The sequence below is a fragment of the Oryx dammah genome, unplaced genomic scaffold (genome assembly GCF_014754425.2).
Source record: "Oryx dammah isolate SB20612 unplaced genomic scaffold, SCBI_Odam_1.1 HiC_scaffold_12, whole genome shotgun sequence".
In the NCBI taxonomy this organism is placed as follows: domain Eukaryota; kingdom Metazoa; phylum Chordata; class Mammalia; order Artiodactyla; family Bovidae; genus Oryx; species Oryx dammah.
Genome location: NW_024070196.1, coordinates 51,543,053 through 51,565,487, shown reverse-complemented (window position 1 = coordinate 51,565,487; position 22,435 = coordinate 51,543,053). Strand labels below are relative to the sequence as shown.

The following is a 22,435-nucleotide window of genomic DNA, read 5'->3' as shown; positions in this document are numbered from 1 at the left end:
CAATCTGACACAGGCCCCTCCCCAGCACTCCAGTCTCCAACGAGTCACTTTTCCACATTCTCTTCAGCATCCACCACCCTCATCCTGCGGGCTCACAGCAGGCTTCCTGGCTGAGTGCCTATCTTCCCACTAGCCTAGCATGGACTTCCCATTTTGTTTCCTGGTCTACCCTCAGTGCCGGGAATAGTTTCCAGTATAGAGTGGGTCTCCAGTAAGTTGACTGAACGAACATCAGAACAGATAGGTAAACATATCAGGGAGTTCCAGACAGGATCTGGGTCTGCAGAGCAGGAGCCCCAGGGCAGCACAGCCCACCTCTTATAGCACTGCAGCTCTTCCTGCACCACCAGCAGCTGTGACTTGAGCTTGTTGCGCTCCTGAAGCACGTCCCTCAGCTCCTGCAGAGTAAAGCGCGGTCGGTTGGGATCTGTCAGGTCAACCACCATTTTGTCTGGTCCCAGGTTCACCTGTAAGAAAGGACATCGCTTGTACGTTTTACTGCATGAGGATGGACTTGCCACCCCCGAAAGGAAAGTTCTCTTGTTCTGTTACTCCAGGGACCTAATGAGGTGAGGCACCGCCTGCTGCCAAGTGTTTGGTTGATGGTAAAGAGTTCTGGGAATTCCCTGGCAGTCTGGTGGATAGGACTCTGTGCTTTTGTTAGGACTCTGGGCCCTGGGGTGATCCCTGGTTGGGGAACTAAGATCCTCTTTAAAAACTTTTTAAAGAAGAAGCAGCAGCAAGAGTTCTAAGTACTATTCTCCAAGAAAGGAGCCAGGGCTCCTTAGAGAGGGGCTGAGTCTAGGGCTGGAGCAGGGAAAGTCCAAGTTTAGTCTGGAATATTCCATTGTGTAAGGGATGGAGACAGAGCAAAAGGACATAGTTCAAAGGTGCTCCTAACTGGCCAAACTGAACAATCTGAGTAACAACATTAATAACAAGAATGGATAATAAGCCATCAAATAAAAAGAGGAAGATTCAGGAATCTATAATTTTTTAATTTAATTAACTAATTAATGGGGATCTAATAGCTAATTTTATATGTCAACCTACTGGGCTAAGGAATACCCAGATAGTTGGTCAGCCCATTATTTTGAGGTGAGTGTGAAGGTGTGTTTTAGAAGAGATCAGCATTTGATTTGGTGATCTAAGTACAGCAGAGGGATCTCCCCAGTGTGGGTGGGCATCGTTAAGGGCCCGAATAGAACAAAAAGGTGGAGGGAGGGTGAATTCACTCCCTGCTTGAGCTGGAACATTCTTCTTCTCCTGCCCTTGAGCACTGCACATCAGTGCTCCTGGTTCTTGGGATTTCGAACTGTCCCAAACCAGGACTTTTACCATCAGCCCCTGAGACAAGCCTTCCAACTTGGACTGAATTACGACACCAGCTTTTTTGGTTTTACAGCTTGCAGACATTAGATTGTGGAACTTCTCAGCCTCCATAACCACCTGAGCTGATTCCTATAATGAATATTCTCATCTACCTCTATACTACATCTATACCTCCTATTGTTTTATTTCTCTGACTAATATGCTGGGAAGGAAGGGAATCTGTACTTTACAGCAGAATGCCAATTAATATTTATTTACTTATTTGACTGCACCAGATCTTAGGTGAGGCACAGGGGATCTTTGATCTTTCCTGTATCATGCAGGATCTTATAATTGTGGCATGTGAACTCTCAGTTGCAGCAAGCGAACTAAGAGTTGCAGCATGCGGGATCAGCATGGGGATCTACTTCCCTGGCCAAGGATCAAACCCCAGACACCTGCATTGGGAGCACAGAGTCAACCACTGGACCACCAAGGAGATCCCTGGAATGCCAATTAATGTGTAGAAGATGATAAGAGTTAGAAAATCCTTTTGCAACTAATTTAGTAATAATTGATTCAGGCAAGACTAATGAATGGATCTAAAACCATTGGGTGAAAATTTGTCAGAGAACAGGATATTTTACACAGTTTCAAAGTATTTTTCCATAGGCTACTTGCACATTACAAAGGGCATAAAAACACCCTTCCAGTGCAGAAATTTTGTAGACAACACCTGAACCAAGGGCTAGAAGTTAACATTACCAAACATCACCAATAACAACAAACTGAATCAGGCACCTTCTGATCCAAGACACTGAGAAGGATATAGCATCGCTTGAGTGATAACCCTGCTAAACATGTATTACTTGTTTAAACATGAATCTAACTGTGAGGAGACACCAGAACAAGCTCAAGTTGAAGAACATTCTACAGACACTGATACATAATATATTCAAAAATGTCAATATCATGAAAGAGAAAGAAAAGCCCAGGAACTGCTCCAGACTAAAGCTGACTAAAGAGAGGTGTCCTACTTCCCTGGTGGACCAGTGGTTAAGACTCTGAGCTCCCACTACAGGCGGCAAGGGTTCGATCCCTGGTTGGGGAATTTAAGATTCCACATGCTTAGAGGTGCAGCCAAAAAATAAAAAAGGAGAGAGAGATATTTCCCAAAGATACTGTACAACTCTATACTAGATTATATATCAGAAAAAAATGATATAAAGGTCATTATTATGAATTTTGAATAGGGATGGCATTTAGATCTTAATATTCTACCAACCTTCCCCCCTGAATTTGATCATTTATTGTGGTTATGTAACAGTATGTCTAGGAGATACACACTGAAGTATTTAGTATTTAGGGTGAAAGATCCTAATCTTTTACTAACTCTGCAGCTAACATAATGTCTGCTCAAATAGCTGGGCAGACTTTGAATGAGTAAATAATGTGTATATACATATGTGTATATGGGTGTCTATAAATAGACACCTATAAATGGGTGTCAGTCTGTATATCTTTTTTTTTTTCGACTGGACTATGCGACATGCAGGATCTTAGTTTCCCTACCAGGGACTGAACCCATACCCCAGGCAGTGGAAGCAGGGAAGTTTCAGTGTCTATTTCTGTTCTTTTAAAAATAATTTTATTTATTTTTGGCTGTGTTTGTCTTTGTTGCTTGCATGGGCCTTCTCTAGTTTTGGCAAGTGGGAGCTACTCCCTAGTTGCAGTGCTTCACCTTCTCATTGCGGTGGCTTTTCTTGTTGTGGAGCATGGGCTCTAGGCTTCAGTAGTTGCAATGTGTGGGCTTAGCTGCCCCGCAGCATGTGGAATCTTCCCAGACCAGGGATCAAACCAACATCCCCTGCATTAGCAGGCAGACTCAACCAGTGGACCACCAGGGAAGTCCCCAGTGTGTATTTCTTAAGACATACTACACACACATACACACAAACACACATATACACACACCTGAATACAACAACTGAATCAGGGTGAAAGGAATACAAGTGTTCACTGTATTTGTCTTGCAACTCTTCCATAGGTTTGACATTGTTTCAAACTGAAGTTAAAATGAAGCAAATATTTGAAAACAACATAAATGTCCACTAGCAGAAGTCTAGTTAAATAAACAGAGGCACAACCACACTCGGGAATATTCTACAGGTGATAAAGAGAATAAGGCACACCACAAAGAGAAAGGCGGTGGTGCCCACATTCCTCCTCTTGGACTGACAAATATCAGTGGTGTTTGAGAAAACACTGTCGTAAAAGCTGCGTGGAAACTGGCTCCTTCACTGACTGCAAAGGGAGCCAATCACTTTATCCCCTTTAGAGTGCAATTTGGCAATAGTTCCTGGCGGCACCGGGCTTCTCTGGTGGCTCAGATGGTAAAGAATCCACCTGTAATGCAAGAGATCCAGGTTCGATCTCTGGGTCGGGAAGATCCCCTGGAGAAGGGAATGGCAACCCACTCCAATATTCTTGCCTGGAGAATCCCATGGACAGAGGAGCCTGGTGGGCTACAGTCCATGGGGTTGCAAAGAGTTGGATACAACTGAAGTGACTTAGCATGTATACACATTAAAATGTCAAATGCCTTTGCTTTGACCAGTGAGTCCACTTCCTCTACATACTCAGGGGCCAACTGGTACAGATCAGAGTAACCCACTGAGGCTCGGGCTCAGAGCAAATGATTGGAAAACAAAGGTCTTTTGATAGGAAACTGGTTAAAGCAGAGATTCTTAACATATTTGTGTTCTACAAACCTTTTTTGGCAGTCTGGTAAAGCCCATGTGGATTCCATCTCAGAATAATGATCTTAAATGTATAAAACAAAGGCATAGAATTACAAGGAAACCAACTAAGATAACATACAATCATCAAAATCTAAAAATAAATATGTGATCCAGAGACCTGCTCCTTCATTAAACACAATGTAGCTACAGGTCCAATAAGATACAGAACAAAAACAAAGTTTTGAGATATGTACTACATTGTAATGGGATATGAAAACACCTGTGATTTCCATTGATGATTGTCACAGGTACTACTGATAATATTACTGTGGTTTTCTACATTCATGATTTTTTTAAATTTATTTATTTTTAATCAAAGGCTAATTGCTTTACAGTATTGTGTTGATTTCTACCAAACATCAACATAAATGCCTTCATGATTGAATAAAGTGGTACATTTCATCTGGAGGCTGGTGAAAATAAAAATATAATTTCTTCCCATGCAAGTTCATGGATCTCATGGATCAGACTCATATCTTGGGGAATAGCGGGGAGCAGGGTTCCAAAAACTCTAAGCTGAGAACCCTCAGGTTGAACAATTGATATTACTGTACAATGGAAGTTTCCAAAAGCCATTAAAAGATGAGGAAGTAGAGATTTTGCTGGTGATCCAGTGGCTAAGACTGAGCTCCCAATGCAGGGGACCCAAGTTTGATCTCTGGTCAGGGAACTAGACCCCACAGGCCACAACTAAAAATCCTGCATGCAACTAAGACCTGGTGAAGCCAATAAATAAATAAATAAATACATTAAGAAAAAAAAAAAGATGAGGAAGCTCTTTATATTCTGATTTAGTACCACTTTCATGCCATATTAAGTGAAAATAAGCAAGGGGCAGAACGGGGTATATATTATCATACTATCTGTGTGAATAACTATATTCACATCTGCTTGCGTTTGCATGAAGTATCTCTGGATACTTTAAGAAACGGCTTAAATTTTTTCCAAGGAAGGGATGTGAGAGCTTTTCCAAGGCAAATACTTTTGTAACTTTTGAATTTTGAACTTAAATTTAAAAAAAAGGAAAAAAAATCTCATACCTATTGGGATGGCCACTGTAATCAAACAAACAAAATATAAAATAACAAGTGTTGCCAGGACTTCCCTAACGGTCCAGTGGTTAAGACTCTGTGCTTTCACTGCAGGGGACATGGGTTGATCCCTCTGTGGCTCAGATGGTAAAGAATCCACCTGCAGTGCTGGATACCTGGGTTCGTTCCCTGCTGGGAGTCAGCATGGGGAATCCCGCCCATGGCAAAGGTCATGAGGAAAGGGGCCTGGCAAAAGGCAAAGGTTGAGATCAGGCCTCAGGGGTACCCCTGGATTTTCCTGAGCATCTACCCCCAAAACCAGAGTCTGCTTGCTTTATTGTACTGTGCTTTCCACTCTTCTGACATAACAGGGGGCTATCCCCAACCACCTTTCTCTGGGAAGAGTTAACTTAGAGCTCCAGTTAACAGTCTCCTGCATATAAAAGGAGTGTCTCAGCTCAAACCCCTCTGATGGCTCTCTAACTTGCCTGACAGTTAGAGACTTTTACAACTTGTGATTGTTTACAGCCCCTCAACCGAGAGAGGCACGCAGCTTAAAACATCTTAAAGATATAGAGCCTTTTCTAAAAAGCTAAAAATTATATTGGTGATGGGTTTCACTGTTGAGTCAATGACTGCTGCCAGGCCTCCATATTCTTTATCTTTTAGGCATCCAGAGGATATTAATCAATGTAATTGGGATATAGAAAAAGGAATATAGTAGTTTTGATGTTAGCAACACTAGACTTTTGAGTTAATGAACTTTCTCTTTGTTATAAATCACTGTACTCCTCTTTCCTTGTTATAAATTGTTGTGTCCTGCTATGTAAGAATGTAACTTTATTTAGTGCTTTCTGAGAGTGGCACCAGACTTTAGTAAGAACAACACTTTTAAGGCAAATAAGTTTTCTGGTTGATGGACCCTTATCAGAAAAGGACCATAAAATGCTAATAGGCCTCCTGGCCAGAAAATGATGTAAATCACCTAAGATTTGTGTATACAGCTAGGTATGCAGAGAGAAAGCCTGGTCTCGATAAGAGTCAGGGCTGCTGACACTGCATAATTTTGTATTATCTATTGATCTCTATGTACAACCAAAAGTATAAAAAGCTTTCCTGGACAAAAGGGATGGACCAGTCACTGGAAAGACTGGTTTCCCCTGTGTGGTCTTTTCTCCTTCTTTTCTGGCTGAATTCCCATCTGGAGCGTGGAGGCTCGCCATGTCTACTTACTTGCCCTGGCTTCTAAGACCCACGCGAGAGGGAGCCCAAGGTGGGGCACCTTCCGCTATTCAAGTGGGCGCCGGTGGCCTATGTAGGTGGTGCAAGTTTCTTGTCTTGAGACTTTATTAGCTTTCCACGTAAACCAAGTTATTCAGCATCTTTTCTCCACTAATTTTCCTACTATACTATTCTTTCCTAATCTCTCTTTATATTTCTAAATAAATAAGTTTTTCCTCGCTGACTCCATCCCCTCTTCAAATTCCCTGGATCCACCAGAGGTAGACCCCAGCAGATCCCTGGGTTGGGAAGATCCCCTGGAGAAGGGAAAGGCTACCCACTCCAGTATTCTGGTCTGGAGAATTCCATGGACTGTATAGTTCACGGGGTGGCAAAGAGTCGGACACAACTCAGTGACTTCCACTTCATTTGACTTCACAAGGAATATCCCACATGGCATATGGTGTGGCCAGAAAAAAAAAAAAAAAAGAAAAAAAAGACAAGCTTTGGTAAGGATGTGGGAAAACTGAAATTCTTGGGCACAGTTGATAGAATGTAAAATGGTGAAGTCACTATGAAAAACTGAATGGCTGATCCTTTAGAAATTAACAACAGAATTATCACATGATACAGCAATTCCACTTTTGGGTATATACCCCAAAGTCTTGAAAGCAGGTGCTTGAAGATTGACTTAGAGATCCATGTTCAGAGAAACAATATTTATACAGATCATGAGGTGGAAGCAACCCACGTGTCCACTGACAGATGGACAGACAAACTGGTAAATCCCTACAATGGAATATTATACAGCCTTAAACAGGAAGGAAATTCTGACACATGCCATAACATGGAGGACCCTTGGGACATGAAGTGAAATAAGAAGTCAGTGGCAAAGGACCAAAAATCATCTGATTCTACTTATATGAAGTATCTAGAATAGGTAAATTCATATAGACAGAAAGGAGAACAGAATTACCAGAGGCTCGGGGGAGAAGGGAAATTTGGAGTTAGTGGTTAGTGGGCACTGAATTTCAGTTTCGCAAGATGGGCATTTTGGGGAGGACGGTGGTGATGTTGCCTAATCGTGTGAATCGATTCAATGCCACTGAACTCTGCTCTGAAAGATGATTAAGATGGTAAATTTCACCTCTACTTTACCACAGCTAAAAATAGTAATTAAAAAAACAAGAAGAAAAAAAAAAAGACAAGGGCATATTTTTATAAACTGTCTAGCAGCGTGTCTTTTCCCCCACGCTCATTCTCAAGACTATGGTTTGGGGAGGAAAATGTGCTATCTCATCTGGGGCTAATGAAGCTTGTCTGCTACGCCCCAGGCAGGAAATGGCCCGGGCCCTGTGCAAACCACACTGTTCATGATCCATCGTGGGTCTATCTTTGTGCCTGGGGTTGGAGATGACAGGAAACAAGCTCAAAATGTGAGCTGAGGGATCTTGGGCAAGTCATTTAACTGCTCTTGAATCTCAAAAGTCAGGCTACTAATGATATTCAACCATCTCATATGACAGATTCTAAAGAAGAACCTTACCTACAAATAGAATTGTCACCCTGACTAATGAGTATGTGAAGTAAAGGTGTACCAGCAAAGCTGCCAGAAATCTTCACTCTTCCCTGTGAATTTCAGCCACCCTGTTCCTGTTGTCCTTCCAGGGCACACATCTTGGGCTGTAACCCTGTGGGCTGGTTTTGAAGGTCTGTGTGTCTTGCTTTTCCTACTAGTTGTGAGGTTCCATGACAGCAGGGACCTTGTCTAATTTAGCTCCATAGCTCCAGGGCCCTCACAGTGTAGTCACTCATCAAATGTTACCACAAGTAAAGTTACAGGTCTGTACTTCAGTACTGTGTGGTTAAGACTAGCATCTCTGAGGACTTCCCTGATGGCCAATGCAGGAGACATGGGTTTGATCCCTGGTCTGGGAAGATTCCAGATGCCCTGGGGCAACTAAGCCTGTGCTCCACAATGGGAGAAGCCGCCACAATGAGAAACCTGTGCACCGCAACTAGAGAGTACCCCTGCTTGCTGCAAATAGAGAAAGCCTTCAAGAAGCAATGAAGACCCAGCACAGCCAAAAAAAAAAGAAAAACAGACTAGCATCTCTGAACTAAAATCCTGCCTCCACCTCTTACTTGCTACAAGTCCTTGGCAGATTACTTAATTTTCTATGTCTCTGCTTCTATAAAACGGGAATAATAATAGTATGAGGATTAAATGAGATAATTCACTTGAGGAAGGTTTTTTTTAAAAAACTGTAACTGGAGACCTACTAGAGAGTTGTGATATTAATTTAGTGAGTTGCAAAATAATTTAAAAATTCATAAAAAAGAATAGGAAAATATGACTATATATCATATTTAGTAAGGGTGAGTTAGGATAAATTGTTTCTTGAAACTTTTTGTTTCATCAGTTCTGAATATTGATGCAAAATGTAATTTTGTAAAATGGGGGTATAACATATATACAGAAATACGCACTAATCTTGAATTTATAGCTTGATGATTTTTACCATATGTATATACCCAAGTAACCACACCCAGATTAGTTCCCTATATATTTCCTTCCTGTTCTCTCCCACTGTCCCATCCCAGGGTTACCATCAACCTGTCTTCTATAAGTAAAGATGGGACGTTCCTGGTGGTGCAGTGGTTAAGACTCCACACTACTAATATAGAGAGCTTGGGTTTGATCCCTGGTTGGGGAACTAGGAATCCACATGCCACCTGGTGCAGTCAAAAAATTTATATATATATAAAGATTACTTTGCCTATTCTTGAATTCTATGTACAGGAGGCTCTCTTTTGTACCTGGCTTCTACCTCTCAATGTAATATCTGTGAGATTCATCCTTATAGTTCTGTGTTTCGGTACCTTCTCATTGTTGTGTAGTATTCCATACCACAAGTTAAAAAAATCCATTCCTCTGTTCCATCTGGATTCCCAGTTTGACACAATTATGAATAAAACTGCCCTGGATATTCTTGTACATATTTTTCTGTGGTCATAAGCAGTAATTTCTCTATAGTTAAAATGGACATCTTACTCCAGGTCAAAGATTCTCAAATCGTGAAACCTGGACCAAGAGCACCTGTATCATCTTGGAACCTCTGAAAAGCTGTAGATTCTAGGTCCCATTGCAGACCTACCGAGTCAGAAATTCTGGGACTGGGGCCAGCCAATCTGTGTTTTAATCACTCAAGGTGATTCTGATGCCTGCTTCCCTGGTGGCTCAGATGGTACTGAATCTGCCTGCAGTGCAGGAGGCCCAGGTTCTATCCCTGGGTGGGGAAGATCCCCTGGAGAAGGAAATGGCAACCCACTCCAGTATTCTTTCCTGAAGAATCCCACGGACAGAGGAGCCTGGCGGGCTACAGTCCATGGAGTCACAAAGAGTTGGTCATGACTGAGCCAGTAACACAGTAAAGCTTGAGAACCACTGCTCAAGGTCCGCATCAACCTGTCTTCTGCGAGTAAAGATGGACTTCCTGGTGGTTCCAGTGGTTAAGACTCTGCCCTCCCCTCTTCCAGCAGGAAGCCTCTGCTTTAGAACATTTAATGTTACCTATCATAAAGCTTCTGGGCTTCCCAGGTGGAGCAGTGGTAATGAATCCACCTGCCAATGCAGGAGACATAAGAGATTCAGGTTCCATCCCTGGATCGGGAAGATTCCCTGGAGGAGGCATGGCAACCCACTCCAGGATTCTTGCCTGGAAAATCCCATGGACAGAGTAGTCTGGTGGGCTACAGTCCATGGGGCCGAAAAGAGTCGGACAAGACTGAGCAACTGAGCACACACAACACTTCTAAACTGGGGACTTGATACTCATGGGGATTTGTTTTGAGGGGCTTGGATGTTCAAGAGAGGTAAGCGGCCCCCCTCCCACTGGGCGGTCCCTGAACCCCGCCCCCGGGGCGAGTCCCCGCTCTCCGGCACTCACCTCCGGGCCGGCAGCCGAGCCCTCTCTCCGCAGCCCCTCCACCTCCTTCCTGAGGTTGTCCCGCTCCAATCTTAGCTCCTCCACAGTCAGGTTACCTTCATTCACCAGCGTCTCCAGCATCTCCAGGACGCGGACGATCTTGAACTGCAGTTGTGTCACCCGGGGGTCACTGCCCAGGGCCATCAGCTCACGGCCCATCACGTAGGAGATGTCATATACATCCTCAGCAGTCAGCTGTAAGGGGCTCTTGCCCAGAGCCCCCTCGGGTCCCGCCTCGTCCTCCTCCTCTTCCTCTTCTTCCTCTCTCAAAGGGGGCTCCTCCATGGCGGCCCAGACCCCTACAGCCTCCGGAGCTGCTTTCTCGGAGTCTGCGAACGTTCAACTTCCTCCCGGCACAGAAAACTTTCCGCTGGGCCGAGGACCCTGCCGGGCCCGGGGGCGGGGGAATGTGGCCCAGAAGCGGCCAATCAGCGCCGCCGAGGGGTGGGCCCGGGAGGTGGGGGCGTCTGTGGAGGTCACGCAGCGCGGCTCGGAGGTCGGTGATCCCGGTGCACCGTCCACCCCGAAGCCCGTGCAGGAGTGCGGGCTCCAGGATACGGTGCGGGGCACGAAAAGACTAGAGGAAGAGAGGGGAGGGGAGAAGAGGAACTGAGAGGTTAAAGGGTGACTGTGATCGCTCCCAGCCCGGGAGCGGCTGCAGACCGGGGGAAGGGCAGCGCCCCTCAGCTCCACCCCTTGGTAACGGCGACAGCGGAAGCCGGGTTTCTACGGAGACGGGGGCGGGGTTTCTACCGCAGCCTGGGAAAGAGGCTAAAAAAGAGCAGTTTTTCCCTCGCTGCACTCGGGCCTTCTAGCCTTAGAATTTGCATGGTATGTGGAGGCAGATCCGGTCTCTGACAGTATTTTCTGCGGCAAAGCGGGAAAACAGCAGTAGGTGGCAGCTCCAGCAAGTCCAAAGATCTAAACTGCGTAGAGCTTTCAGGCCCATTGTTACCGGGACCTGCAGCATCTGACCCTCAGTAAACTGGAGATTTCCCTGCGCTGTGCACCTGGCCCTCTCCTGGGATCCTCCACTTGTCCAGCGTGTGGCCTTGGAGAGTTACTTAACTCCTCCGAACCTCACTTTCAGTTCAGTTCAGTAGCTCAGTCATGTCCAACTCTTTGTGACCCCATGGACTGCCGCACGCCAGGCCTCCCTGTCCATCACCAACTCCCGGAGTTTACCCAAACTCATGTCCATCGAGTCGGTGATGACATCCAGCCATCTCATCCTCTGTCATCCCTTTCTTCTTCTGCCCCCAATCCCTCCCAGCATCAAGGTCTTTTCCAATGAGTCAGCTCGTCGCGTGAGGTGGCCAAAGTATTGGAGTTTCAGCTCCAATGAACACCCAGGACTGATCTCCTTTAGGATGAACTGGTTGGATCTCCTTGCAGTCCAAGGGACTCTCAAGAGTCTTCTCCAACACCACAGTTCAAAAGCATTAATTCTTCGGCGCTCAGCTTTCTTTATAGTCCATCTCTCACATCCATACATGACTACTGAAAAAAACATAGCTTTGACTAGATGGACATTTGTTGGCAAATGTCTCTGCTTTTTAATATGCTCTCTAGGTTGGTCATAGTTTTTCTTCCAAGGAGCAAGTGTCTTTTAATTTCATGGCTGCAGTCACCATCTGCAGTGATTTTGGAGCCCCCCAAAATAAAGTCTGACACTGTTTCCACTGTTTCCCCATCTATTTGCCATGAAGTGATGGGACCAGATGCCATGATCTTAGTTTTCTGAATGTTGAGTTTTAAGACAACTTTTTCACTCTCCTCTTTCTCTTTCATCAAGAGGCTATTCTTCTTTGCTTTCTGCCATGAGGGTGGTATCATCTGCATATCTGAGGTTATTGATATTTCTCCTGGCAATCTTGATTCCAGCTTGTGCTTTATTCAGCCCAGTGTTTCTCATGATGTACTCTGCATATAGGTTAAATAAGCAGGGTGACAATATACAGCCTTGACGTACTGCTCTCCCTATTTGGAACCAGTCTGTTGTTCCATGTCCAGTCCTAACTGTTGCTTCCTGACCTGCATACAGATTTCTCAAGAGGCAAGTTAGGTGGTCTGCTATTTGCATCTCTTAAAGAATTTTCCACAGTTTATTGTGATCCACACAGTCAAAGGCTTTAACATAGTCAATAAAGCAGAATGTTTTTCTGGAACTCTGTTGTTTTATCAATGATCCAACGGATGTTGGCAATTTGATATCTGGTTCCTCTGCCTTTTCTAAATCTAGCTTGAACACTTGGAAGTTCATGGTTCATGTACTGTTGAAGCCTGGCTTGGAGAATTTTGAGCATTACTTTACTAGCATGTAAGATGAGTGCAATTGTGCAGTAGTTTGAGCATTCTTTGGCATTGCCTTTCTTTGGGATTGGAATGAAAACTGACCTTCTCCAGTCCTGTGGCCACTGATGAGTTTTCCAAATTTGCTGGCATATTGAGTGCAGCACTTTCACAGCATCATCTTTCAGGATTTGAAACAGCTCAAGTAGAATTCCATCACCTCCACTAGCTTTGCTCATAGTGATGCTTCCTAAGGCCCACTTGACTTTGCATTCCAGGATGTCTGGCTCTAGGTGAGTGATCACACCATCGTGATTATCTAGGTAGTGAAGATTTTTTTTGTACAGTTCTTCTGTGTATTCTTGCCACCTCTTCTTAATATCTTCTGCTTCTGTTAGATCCATACCATTTCTGTCCTTTATTGTGCCCATCTTTGCATGAAATGTTCTCTTGGTAGCTCTAATTTTCTTGAAGAGATCTCTAGTCTTTCCCATTCTGTTGTTTTCCTCTATTTCTTTGCACTGATCACTGAGGAAGGCTTTCTTATCTCTCCTTACTCTTCTTTGGAACTCTGCATTCAAATGGGTATATCTTTCCTTTTCTCCTTTGCCTTTAGTTTCTCTTCTTTTCTCAGCTATTTGTAAGGCCTCTCCAGACAGCCATTTTGCCTTTTTTGCATTTCCTTTTCTTGGGGATGGTCTTGATCACTGCCTCTTGCACAATGTCACGAACCTCCGTCCATAGTTCTTCAGGCATTCTCTCTATCAGATCTACTCCCTTGAATCTATCTCTCACTTTCACTGTATAATCATAAGGGATTTGATTTAGATCATACCTGAATGGTCTACTGGTTTTCCCTATTTTTTTCAATATGAGTCTGAATTTGGCAATAAGGAGTTCATGATCTGAGCCACAGCCAGCTCCTGGTCTTGTTTTTGCTGACTGTATAGAGCTTCTCCATCTTTGGCTGCAAAGAATAAAATTAATCTGATTTCGGTACTGACCATCTGTTGATGTCCATGTGTAGAGTCTTCTCTTGTGTTGTTGGAAGAGGGTGTTTGCTATGACCAGTGTGTTCTCTTGGCAAAACTCTATTAGTCTTTGCCCTGCTTCATTCTGTACACCAACCCTAAATTTGCCTGTTACAACAGGTATTTCTTGACTTCTTACTTTTGCATTCCAGTCCCCTATAATGAAAAGGACATCTTTTTTGGGTATTAGTTCTAGAAGGTCTTGTAGGCCTTCATAGAACCATTCAGCTTCAGCTTTTTCAGCATTACTGGTCGGGGCATAGATTTGGATTACTGTGATATTAAATGGTTTGCCTTGGAAATGAACAGAGATCAGTCTGTCATTTTTGAGACTGCATCCAAGTACTGCATTTTGGACTCTTGTTGACTATGATGGCAACTCCATTTCTTCTAAGGGATTCCTGCCCACAGTAGTAGATATAATGGTCATCTGAATTCATTTCACCCATTCCAGTCCATCTTAGTTCGCTGATTCCTAGAATGTCGACGTTCACTCTTGCCATCTCCTGTTTGACCACTTCCAGTTTGCCTTGATTCATGGACCTAACATTCCAGGTTCCTGTGCTCTTTACAGCATTGGACTTTATTTCCATCACCAGTCACATCCACAACTGGTTGTTGTTTTTGCTTTATCTCCGTCTCTTCATCCTTTCTGGAGTTATTTCTCCACTGATCTCCAGTAGCATATTGGGTTCCTACCGACCTAGGGAGCTCATCTTCCAGTGTCCTATCTTTTTGCCTTTTCATACTGCTCATCGGGTTCTCAAGGCAAGAATACTGAAGTGGTTTGCCATTCCCTTCTCCAGTGGACCACTTTTTGTCAGATGGAATGGAATCATTTTGTCAGATACAATGGAATATTATTCATTCATAAAAAGGAATGGGGGAATAGAATTGATGGTCCAGAAAGGAACCCTTGCATGTATGATCAAATTATTTTCAACCAGGGTGCCAAGAACATTCATTGGGGAAAGGACAGTCTTTTCAACAAATGGTATTGGCAAAATAGGATATCCACATGCAAAAGTGTGAAGTATCTTCCCTTACACCTTATACAAAAATTAACTCAAAATGGATCAAAGACGTAACCTATAAAACTCTAAGAAGAAAACATAATGAAAAAGCTTTATGTCAAAGGATTTGGCAATGATTTCTTAAAAGACACAGGCAACAAAAGAAAAAATAGATAAATCGGATTACATTGATGAAATAAAATTCACATTTTAAGGTGGGACAAGAAAATGTAAACACAAAATCTCTCTCTGTCCATTTGGGCCTCCTCCTTCCCTCACATGCAATGTGTATTTGCATTATACATTAACCAGACCTCCTCAAAGGTGCGAATGCCTGCTTGACTGCAAAGATCAGGTTTTTCTCCTTTCTTCTGATGCTACCAATGTAACTTTTCTGTGTGTTTTTTTGGCCTGACTGTGTGGCATGCAGAATTTTAGTTCTCCAACCAGGGATCGAATCCTGGTCCCTTGCCGTGGAATCAAAGAGTCCCAACCACTGGACAACAGGGAATTCCAGTAACTTCTTGAAAGACTGGCATTCCTTTCTCTGGCAGTCCAGTGGTTAAGACTTGTGCTTGCTGCTGCTGCTGCTAAGTCGCTTCAGTCGTGTCCGACTCTGTGCGACCCCATAGACAGCAGCCCACCAGGCTCCCCTGTCCCTGGGATTCTCAAGGCAAGAATACTGGAGTGGGTTGCCATTTCCTTCTCCAATGCATGAAACTGAAGAGTGAAAGTGAAGTCGCTCAGTCGTGTCCAACTCTTAGCAACCCCATGGACCCCAGGCTCATGCGTCCATGGGATTTTCCAGGCAAGAGTACTGGAGTGGGGTGCCATTGCCTTACACTGAGGTAAACTGGAGTTCATTTCCTGGTTGGGGAACTAAGATTCTACAGGAATGGGTCCCCTGGGCCCTGACCCTGGGCCAAATAGCATTTTTTGCAAACTCCGTAGGGCTGTAGGGAGTCATGGTGACTTGCTGCCTGCATACTTGGACTAGATATTTTTTTACTATGCCATTTTGATGTAAGATTCTTTGTCCCCCAAATGTGTACAATGTGCCTTCTAATGGGCAGAACAGTTCTCAGGACTTCCAAGAGTCTGTCTCTTGGGTTATAATTCTTAGTTTGACTTGAATAAAATTCTTTTTTCTTCTTAATTTGATTGTTAATGGAATTTTTGTTGCCAACATCAACATTTAAAACTTGTGCATCGAAGATTACAATTAGGGACTTCCTTGGTGCTCTGGTGGCTGAGACTCCATGCTCCCAATGCAGGCGACTCAGGTTTGATCTCTGGTCAAGGAACTAAATCCCACATGCCACAGCTAAAAAAAAAAGAAAAATATCCCACATTCCCCAGTGAAGATCGAAGATCCCGAGTATCTCAACTAAAACCAGGCCCAGCCAAGTAAATAAATAAACAGTTTTAAAAAATCTGTGCAGAGCCTGGATGAGAGGGGAATTTGGGAGAGAATAGATACATATAAATATATGGCTGGGTCACCTTGCTGTGCGCCAGAAACTATTACAACATTGTTAATCAGCTGTTGTTGCTGTTTAGTTGCTAAGTCTGTCTGACTCTTTTGTGACTCCATGGACTCCTCTGTCCCGCCAGGCTCCTCTGTCCCTGGCATTTCTCAAGCAAGAGTACTGGAGTGGGTTGCCAGTTCCTTCTCCGAGGGATCTTCCCAAGGGATTGCACCTTCATCTCCTGCATTGGCAGACAATTCTTTACCACTGAGTCACCAGAGAAGCCATACTCCTATATAAAATTAAAGGTTTATATTTTAAAAAATCTGCTGAAGATAGTTAACATAGCAGGCCTAAGAATGCTATCATTTGAAAATACTTCTTGCAAGGTTGGCCTTGGCTAGGATCTGGGAACTTGAATTTGCGTAGGGTTCCCACCACCCCAACTGATAAGAATGCCTTAACCATATGTGCAAACAAAATATGGCTTATGATGAATGTGCTAGGCAGGTGGTACCTGCAGGACCAGGTACAAGAGAAACGTTTGGCACAGAGTCTCTGGTGCTTCCTTCATAGACAATATTTCACGCATGTCACAACTCATTACTTGGAAATTATTCTAAGTCAAAAAGCCAGCCACAAAAGACCTTGTGTTGTCTGATTCCATTTACATGAAATGTCCAGAATAGGCAAATCCATAGAGACAGAAAGTAGATGAGTGATTGCCTAAGGCTGGGGACGAATGGAGTTTCTTTCTAGGGTGACGACTCTGTGCATAGATTAAAAATCACTGAATTTCACACTTTGGGAAAATTATATGGTATGTAAATAACATTTTGTTGAAGCTGCTATGAAAAAATTTAAAAATAATGGGCAAAGGACTTGAGTAGACATTTCTCCAAAAATATAGAAGCAGCCAATAAGCACAGGAAAAGATGCTCATTACAGCTAATCACTAATTTCATTACAACCACAATGAGGTATCTCCTCACACCCATTAGGTTGGCAATTTTTTTTTAAGGTAGAAACTAACAAGTGTTGGCAAGGATGGGGTAGAAACTGGAACTTCTGTGCATTGTTGGTGGGAATGTAAAATGGCATAGCTTCTATGGGAAACAATATGGTTGTTCCTCAAAAAATAAAAAATGGAATTATCATATGATCCAGCAATTCTGGGTACATATCCAGAAGAATTGAAAGCAGCATTTCCAAGAGATATTTGCACACCCATGGTCCCAGCAGCATTATTCACAATAGCTGAAAGGTGGAAGTAACCCAAATGTCCATCCACAGATGAATGGATAAACAAAATGTATACACACACAATGAAATATTAATCAACCTTAAAGGAAATTCTGACACATGCCACAACATCGATGAACCTTGAGAACTTTTTGCTAAGTGAAATAAGCCAGTCACCAAAATATCGGTCCTATATGATTTCATTTACATGAGATATCTTGTGTACATAGACAGAGAAAGTAGAATGGTAGTTGTCAGGGGTGGTGGGGAGTGGGGAGTGAAGCCTGGTTGTTTAGTAACTATGGAGTTTCAGTTCTGCAAAGTGAAAAAGCTTTAGAGTTTGGTTGCGCAATGTGAATGTACTTACTACTACTGAACTGTACACTTAACGGTTAAGACGGTAAAATACGTTTTTTCTGGTGAAGTACACATGACGTGCACACACTGCCATATTTATCTGTTTTGGCTGCGCTAGGTCTTTATTGCTGCCCTCGGGCTTTCTCTAGTTGTGGTGCACGGGATTCTCACTGCAGTGGCTTCTCTAGTTGTGAAGCACGGGCTCTAGGTGCACTGGCTTCCGCAGTTGCAGCACGCAGACTCAGGAGTCGTTACTACTACTACTTGTGGGTTTCAGTAGTTACAAGAGGGTTTCCGTAGTTACGGCACAGGGGCTTTAACTGTGGGTTTCAGTAGGTATGGTATAGGGGCTCATTAGTTAACGACTTGCAGACCCCAGAGTATGTGTGTTTCAGTAGTTGTGGCGTGGGGATACTCTGAATCTCTCCAAATCAGGGATCAAACCTGTGTCTCCTTCATGGGCAGGCTGATTCTTTATCCACTGTGCCATCAGGGAAGTCCCAGGTTTGATTTGGTTTGGTTTGAATTCATGATAACTCTCTGGGGAAACTCTCTGAGGTGATCAAGATGCGCCACGTCTTGATCTTGGTGAAAATCACATGAGTATATACATAAGGGAAATGTTAGGGGACTGTATGGCTAACCTTGTGTACTTCCTTTAGGTAATTTATATCTCTGTAAAGAGCTGGTGAGGAGGAAAAGGATGAAGCTCTGACAGATGCTACAATGTGGGTGAATCCTGAAAACATCTTGCTCAGTGCAAGAAGGCAGCCACAAAGCCATACATACCTCTTGTATGATTCCATGTATAGGAAATGTGCACAATAGCAAATGCAGTTTAGTGGTTGGCTAAAGCTGGAGCCGGGGGTGGGGGTGGAGTAGGGGGAGGGGGATAAGAAGTGACTGCTAATGTGGACAGAGCTTCTTTCCAGGGTGATGAAAATGTTCTAAAATTAGGTAGTGGTGATGGTTGTACAACTCTGTGAATATACTAAAAACCACAGAACATCATTCTTGGAATGTAGACTTCTCAGAACAATGCTATCAGAAAGAACTAAATATGACTACCTTTCTTCCTTTCTTACCTTTAGAATTCGCAGCCACCAGTGCTGGTATGAATCTCTTCTCCACCACTGTCCTTTTCAAAGTTTCTCCTGCCTTGAAACTTCTCTAGAAATTCATCCTCTGAGGTGCCATATCTTCCCTCCTTTGTTACACAGTGAAACCTAGTAAATGACACTTTTAGAATGTCAAAATGTCTTCCAGTGAGTATCTAGGCTTTAGATATTTTTTAAAAAAGATTCTTTTAACCATTTATTTACTGAGCACCTACTATGTGCCAAGACTGTAGTGCAGTCATCAAGAGGGCTGTGAAGTTAAGTAGTCTTTGACTTGAACCTCTCAATTGTTATTTGCTGGTACATTAGATGCCCTAATTGGTCCAAATCCCCATTTCCTACAGTCAACATGGAAAAATAAAAGTATTCCCCCAAACTTGGTGTGAGGATTAGATGAGATAAGGTGCTGACAAGTGCCTCATCCAATGTCTAGCATATCAGAAGCATCAGTGGATCTTAGCTCTTATTATAAAGTATTAATGATCTTAACTCTTGGATCCCTCATAGAATTGGAACAATCTGTTGGTAGATAATCATGACCCCCACCTCTCCATTGGGAAATTATGAAAACAATTCTGAGTTACAGCTGTTAAAACACAAAAATCAGGGACTTCCCGAGTGGTCCCTTGGCTAAGACTCCATGCCCCAGTGCAGGGGGCCAGGATTTGATCCCTGGTCAGGGAACTAAATCCCACATGCTGCAGCTAAGAGAGTTCTCATGCTGCAACAAAGATTGAAGATGCCTCAAATAAGACCTGAAGCAATGAAACACATTTAAAAAAAAATTCAACTGAGTAAATTTGAAGAACTCAATGGCTTTATTTGATGAGTCATGAATTAGCATCCTATCTAGCAAATAGAAAATAGTTCCAGAGTAGCTGTACAAAATAGAAGATTTTTAAAGGCAGAAAGAGGGGATAAGACCAGGAAGTCATGAACAAAATAAAGGATTATTTTCAGTAAGGCTACCTTCCTTCAGGGGAAAGGTGGGGAATCTATCAAGCAGATTACTAGGGATGATCAGCAAATTCCAGACTGATTGGTTTAAAATCCCACCTCTTGGAGAGGCTGAAACTGAAATGAGATATTAACGTTTTTATTTCTGCCATGGGACTTAGCACAAGTGATTCCATTGGGGGCCTGTTTCTTTTTTAAGCCAGCGGAGGTTCTTAAAGTGTGCTTCGTGTGCTTCGGAGACCAGCAGCATCAACATCACCTGGAAACTTTTGAGAAATGCAAATTCTTGAACCACTGAATCAGAAACATTGATGTGGGCCCCCAGCAATCTGTGTTTTACCAAGTCCTCTAGGTAACCCTGGTGCAGTGTGTGTGTGTGTGTGTGTGTGTGTGTGTGTGTGTGTTAGTCGCTCAGTCATGTCTGACTCTTTGCAACCCCATGGACTGCAGTGGGCCAGGCTCCTCTGTCCATGAGACTCTCCAGGCCAGATTACTGGAGAGAGTAGCCATTCCCATCTCCAGGGGATCTTCCCAACCCAGGGATCAAACCTGGATTTCCCACATTGCAGGCAGATTCTTTACCAACTGAGCCACCAGGGAAGAAAGGATTACTATTATTATAAACTACTTTTATCTCCAAAATGTGAAGTACAAGAAACTCCCTAAGTTCATGTTTGGGAACAAGATATGAATTGGGTCATTAACATACATAGACTGTCTACAACAAAGCTTTTCAAAAATTCCCAATGATATATCACTATACAAAGTTTTAAAAATAATTTCAAAAACACTCATCCCCTGAGATGCACTGTCTTCCCCCTCTGCCTTTAAGTAGAACCCAAACTGACCGCAAAAAGGCGCGAAAGTAAGGTCATGCCCTATGCATGGTTAAAGGAAAAAGTGACGTGGGAATCAAAAGTAGTGGGTGGGTCACGTTTTATCAAAATGGAACCCTAAGTTTCTGGGGGTTAATTCCACCCATAGGAAATATCTAGTGGTCCTATTTTGGTGCATCAAGCAGAGTAAATCTCATGCTCTTCTGATTACCTGCCACATCACTAACTTCCTGAGTGGCTCGTTCAGTATGTCTTTCTTCCTGTTCTCTAAATTATGTTCAGGTCTTAAATCCTGCACAGAAACAGCAAGGATTTGAGAGACTTCCCAGTTTGGCTTAAATGCCTGCAGTTCTGGGTCAGTGACTGCATCTCCTTGAGTTGAAGTTCTTTAGAAAAGAATTTGGTTGAAGGAAGGGTGGTGCCCAGAGCACTTGTTTTCAGTTGGTGTTTGCAGAACACTTTTTTTTTGTTTTAACTTAGGTGAAATGTTTATTCAGGGTGGTGAGTGGAGGATGGGGGGTGTAGGGAGGAATGCAGTTGGGTGGGTAAGGGAAACATTAAAGGAGACTAAATCTTCCAACAGTACTCTCCAGGGCAGCTCTTGTTCCACCCTGGAAGGCAACAATACATTCCACAAGAAGCTGTTGAAAGAATGAAGTGAACTTAGCTCAATGCCTAGCAGGGGATGCTAAATGTTTGCTTTAAGATAGTATCAGTGTGGTGGCAATCATGTTGAAATGTACATGAATAGCGAATATAATACTGTACCCGAAGAACTAACATAGTGTTGTAGGTCAGTTATACTTCAAAAACAAACAGGAACCTCCTTGGTGGTCCAGTGGCCAAGACCCGAGCTTCCAATGCAGTGGGCCCGGGTTTGATCCCCAGAAAACTAGGTCCCACATGCTGCAGCTAAGAGTTTGCATGCTGCAACTAAAGACCTCACATTCCACAACTAAGACTAGGCGCAGCCAAATAAATATATAAAATTTAAAAAATAAATATTTAAAAAACAAACTCATAGAAAAAGAGATCGGACCTATGATTACCAGAGGTGAGGAATCAGGGAGGGCAAATTGAATGGAAGCAGTCAAAATGCACATATTTCCACTTATTACTAGCTCAGATGGTAAAGCATCTGCCTACAATGCAGGAGAGCAGGGTTCGATCCCTGGGTCGGGAAGATCCCCTGGAGAAGGAAATGGCAACCCACTCCAGTATTCTTGCCTGGAAAATTCCATGGACCGAGGAGCCTGGTAGGCTACATTCCATGGGGTCGCAAAGAGTCAGACACGACTGAGCGACTTCACTTCACTCATTAATTAATATAAATTAGTACTAGGGGTGCCTGTTATATCTGAAGGTTATTAAGAGAGTAATTCCTAGGAATTCTCATCACCAGGAAAAATGTTTTTTTTGTTTCTTTTATTTTGTATCCATATGAGATGATGAATGTTCACTAAACTTACTGTGATAATCATTTCATGATAGACATAAATCAGATCATTATGCTGTACACCTTGAACTTATATAGTGCTGTAGGTCAGTTATCTCAGTAAAACTGGAAAAAGGAAAAAAAAAAACACCTTGCATTAGTGTGAAACTTATATAGAAATCTCTAGTACAGTAGTTCTTGTTGTCCTCCAGATCTTCAGCTTGGTTGGTAAAGCATTTCACTGTATAATTATCTTGTATATAATTACATTTTAATCATATATTTAAAATTTGGCAGTCATGGAGATAACCTTTCAGATGACCCTCGAAGAG

General features: G+C 43.1%; 1 protein-coding gene across 2 annotated transcripts in view; it reads right to left on the bottom strand.

Annotated features, from left to right (window-relative positions):
- The window catches only part of RILPL2 (Rab interacting lysosomal protein like 2), a 28,636-nt gene extending 17,592 nt beyond the window's left edge, over positions 1 to 11,044 (bottom strand). Inside the window, exons 1-2 of one of the 2 annotated variants that reach the window (XM_040250765.1) lie at positions 10,315 to 11,044; positions 316 to 467 (exon numbers count right to left, since the gene is read on the bottom strand). In XM_040250765.1, the coding sequence (XP_040106699.1) occupies positions 316 to 467; positions 10,315 to 10,638 (476 nt within the window). In that variant the 5' untranslated portion in view covers positions 10,639 to 11,044. The remainder of the gene's footprint in view (positions 1 to 315; positions 468 to 10,314) is intronic. The other variant, XM_040250766.1, reaches the window with a different exon arrangement.
- Positions 11,045 to 22,435: the final 11,391 nt, after the last annotated feature.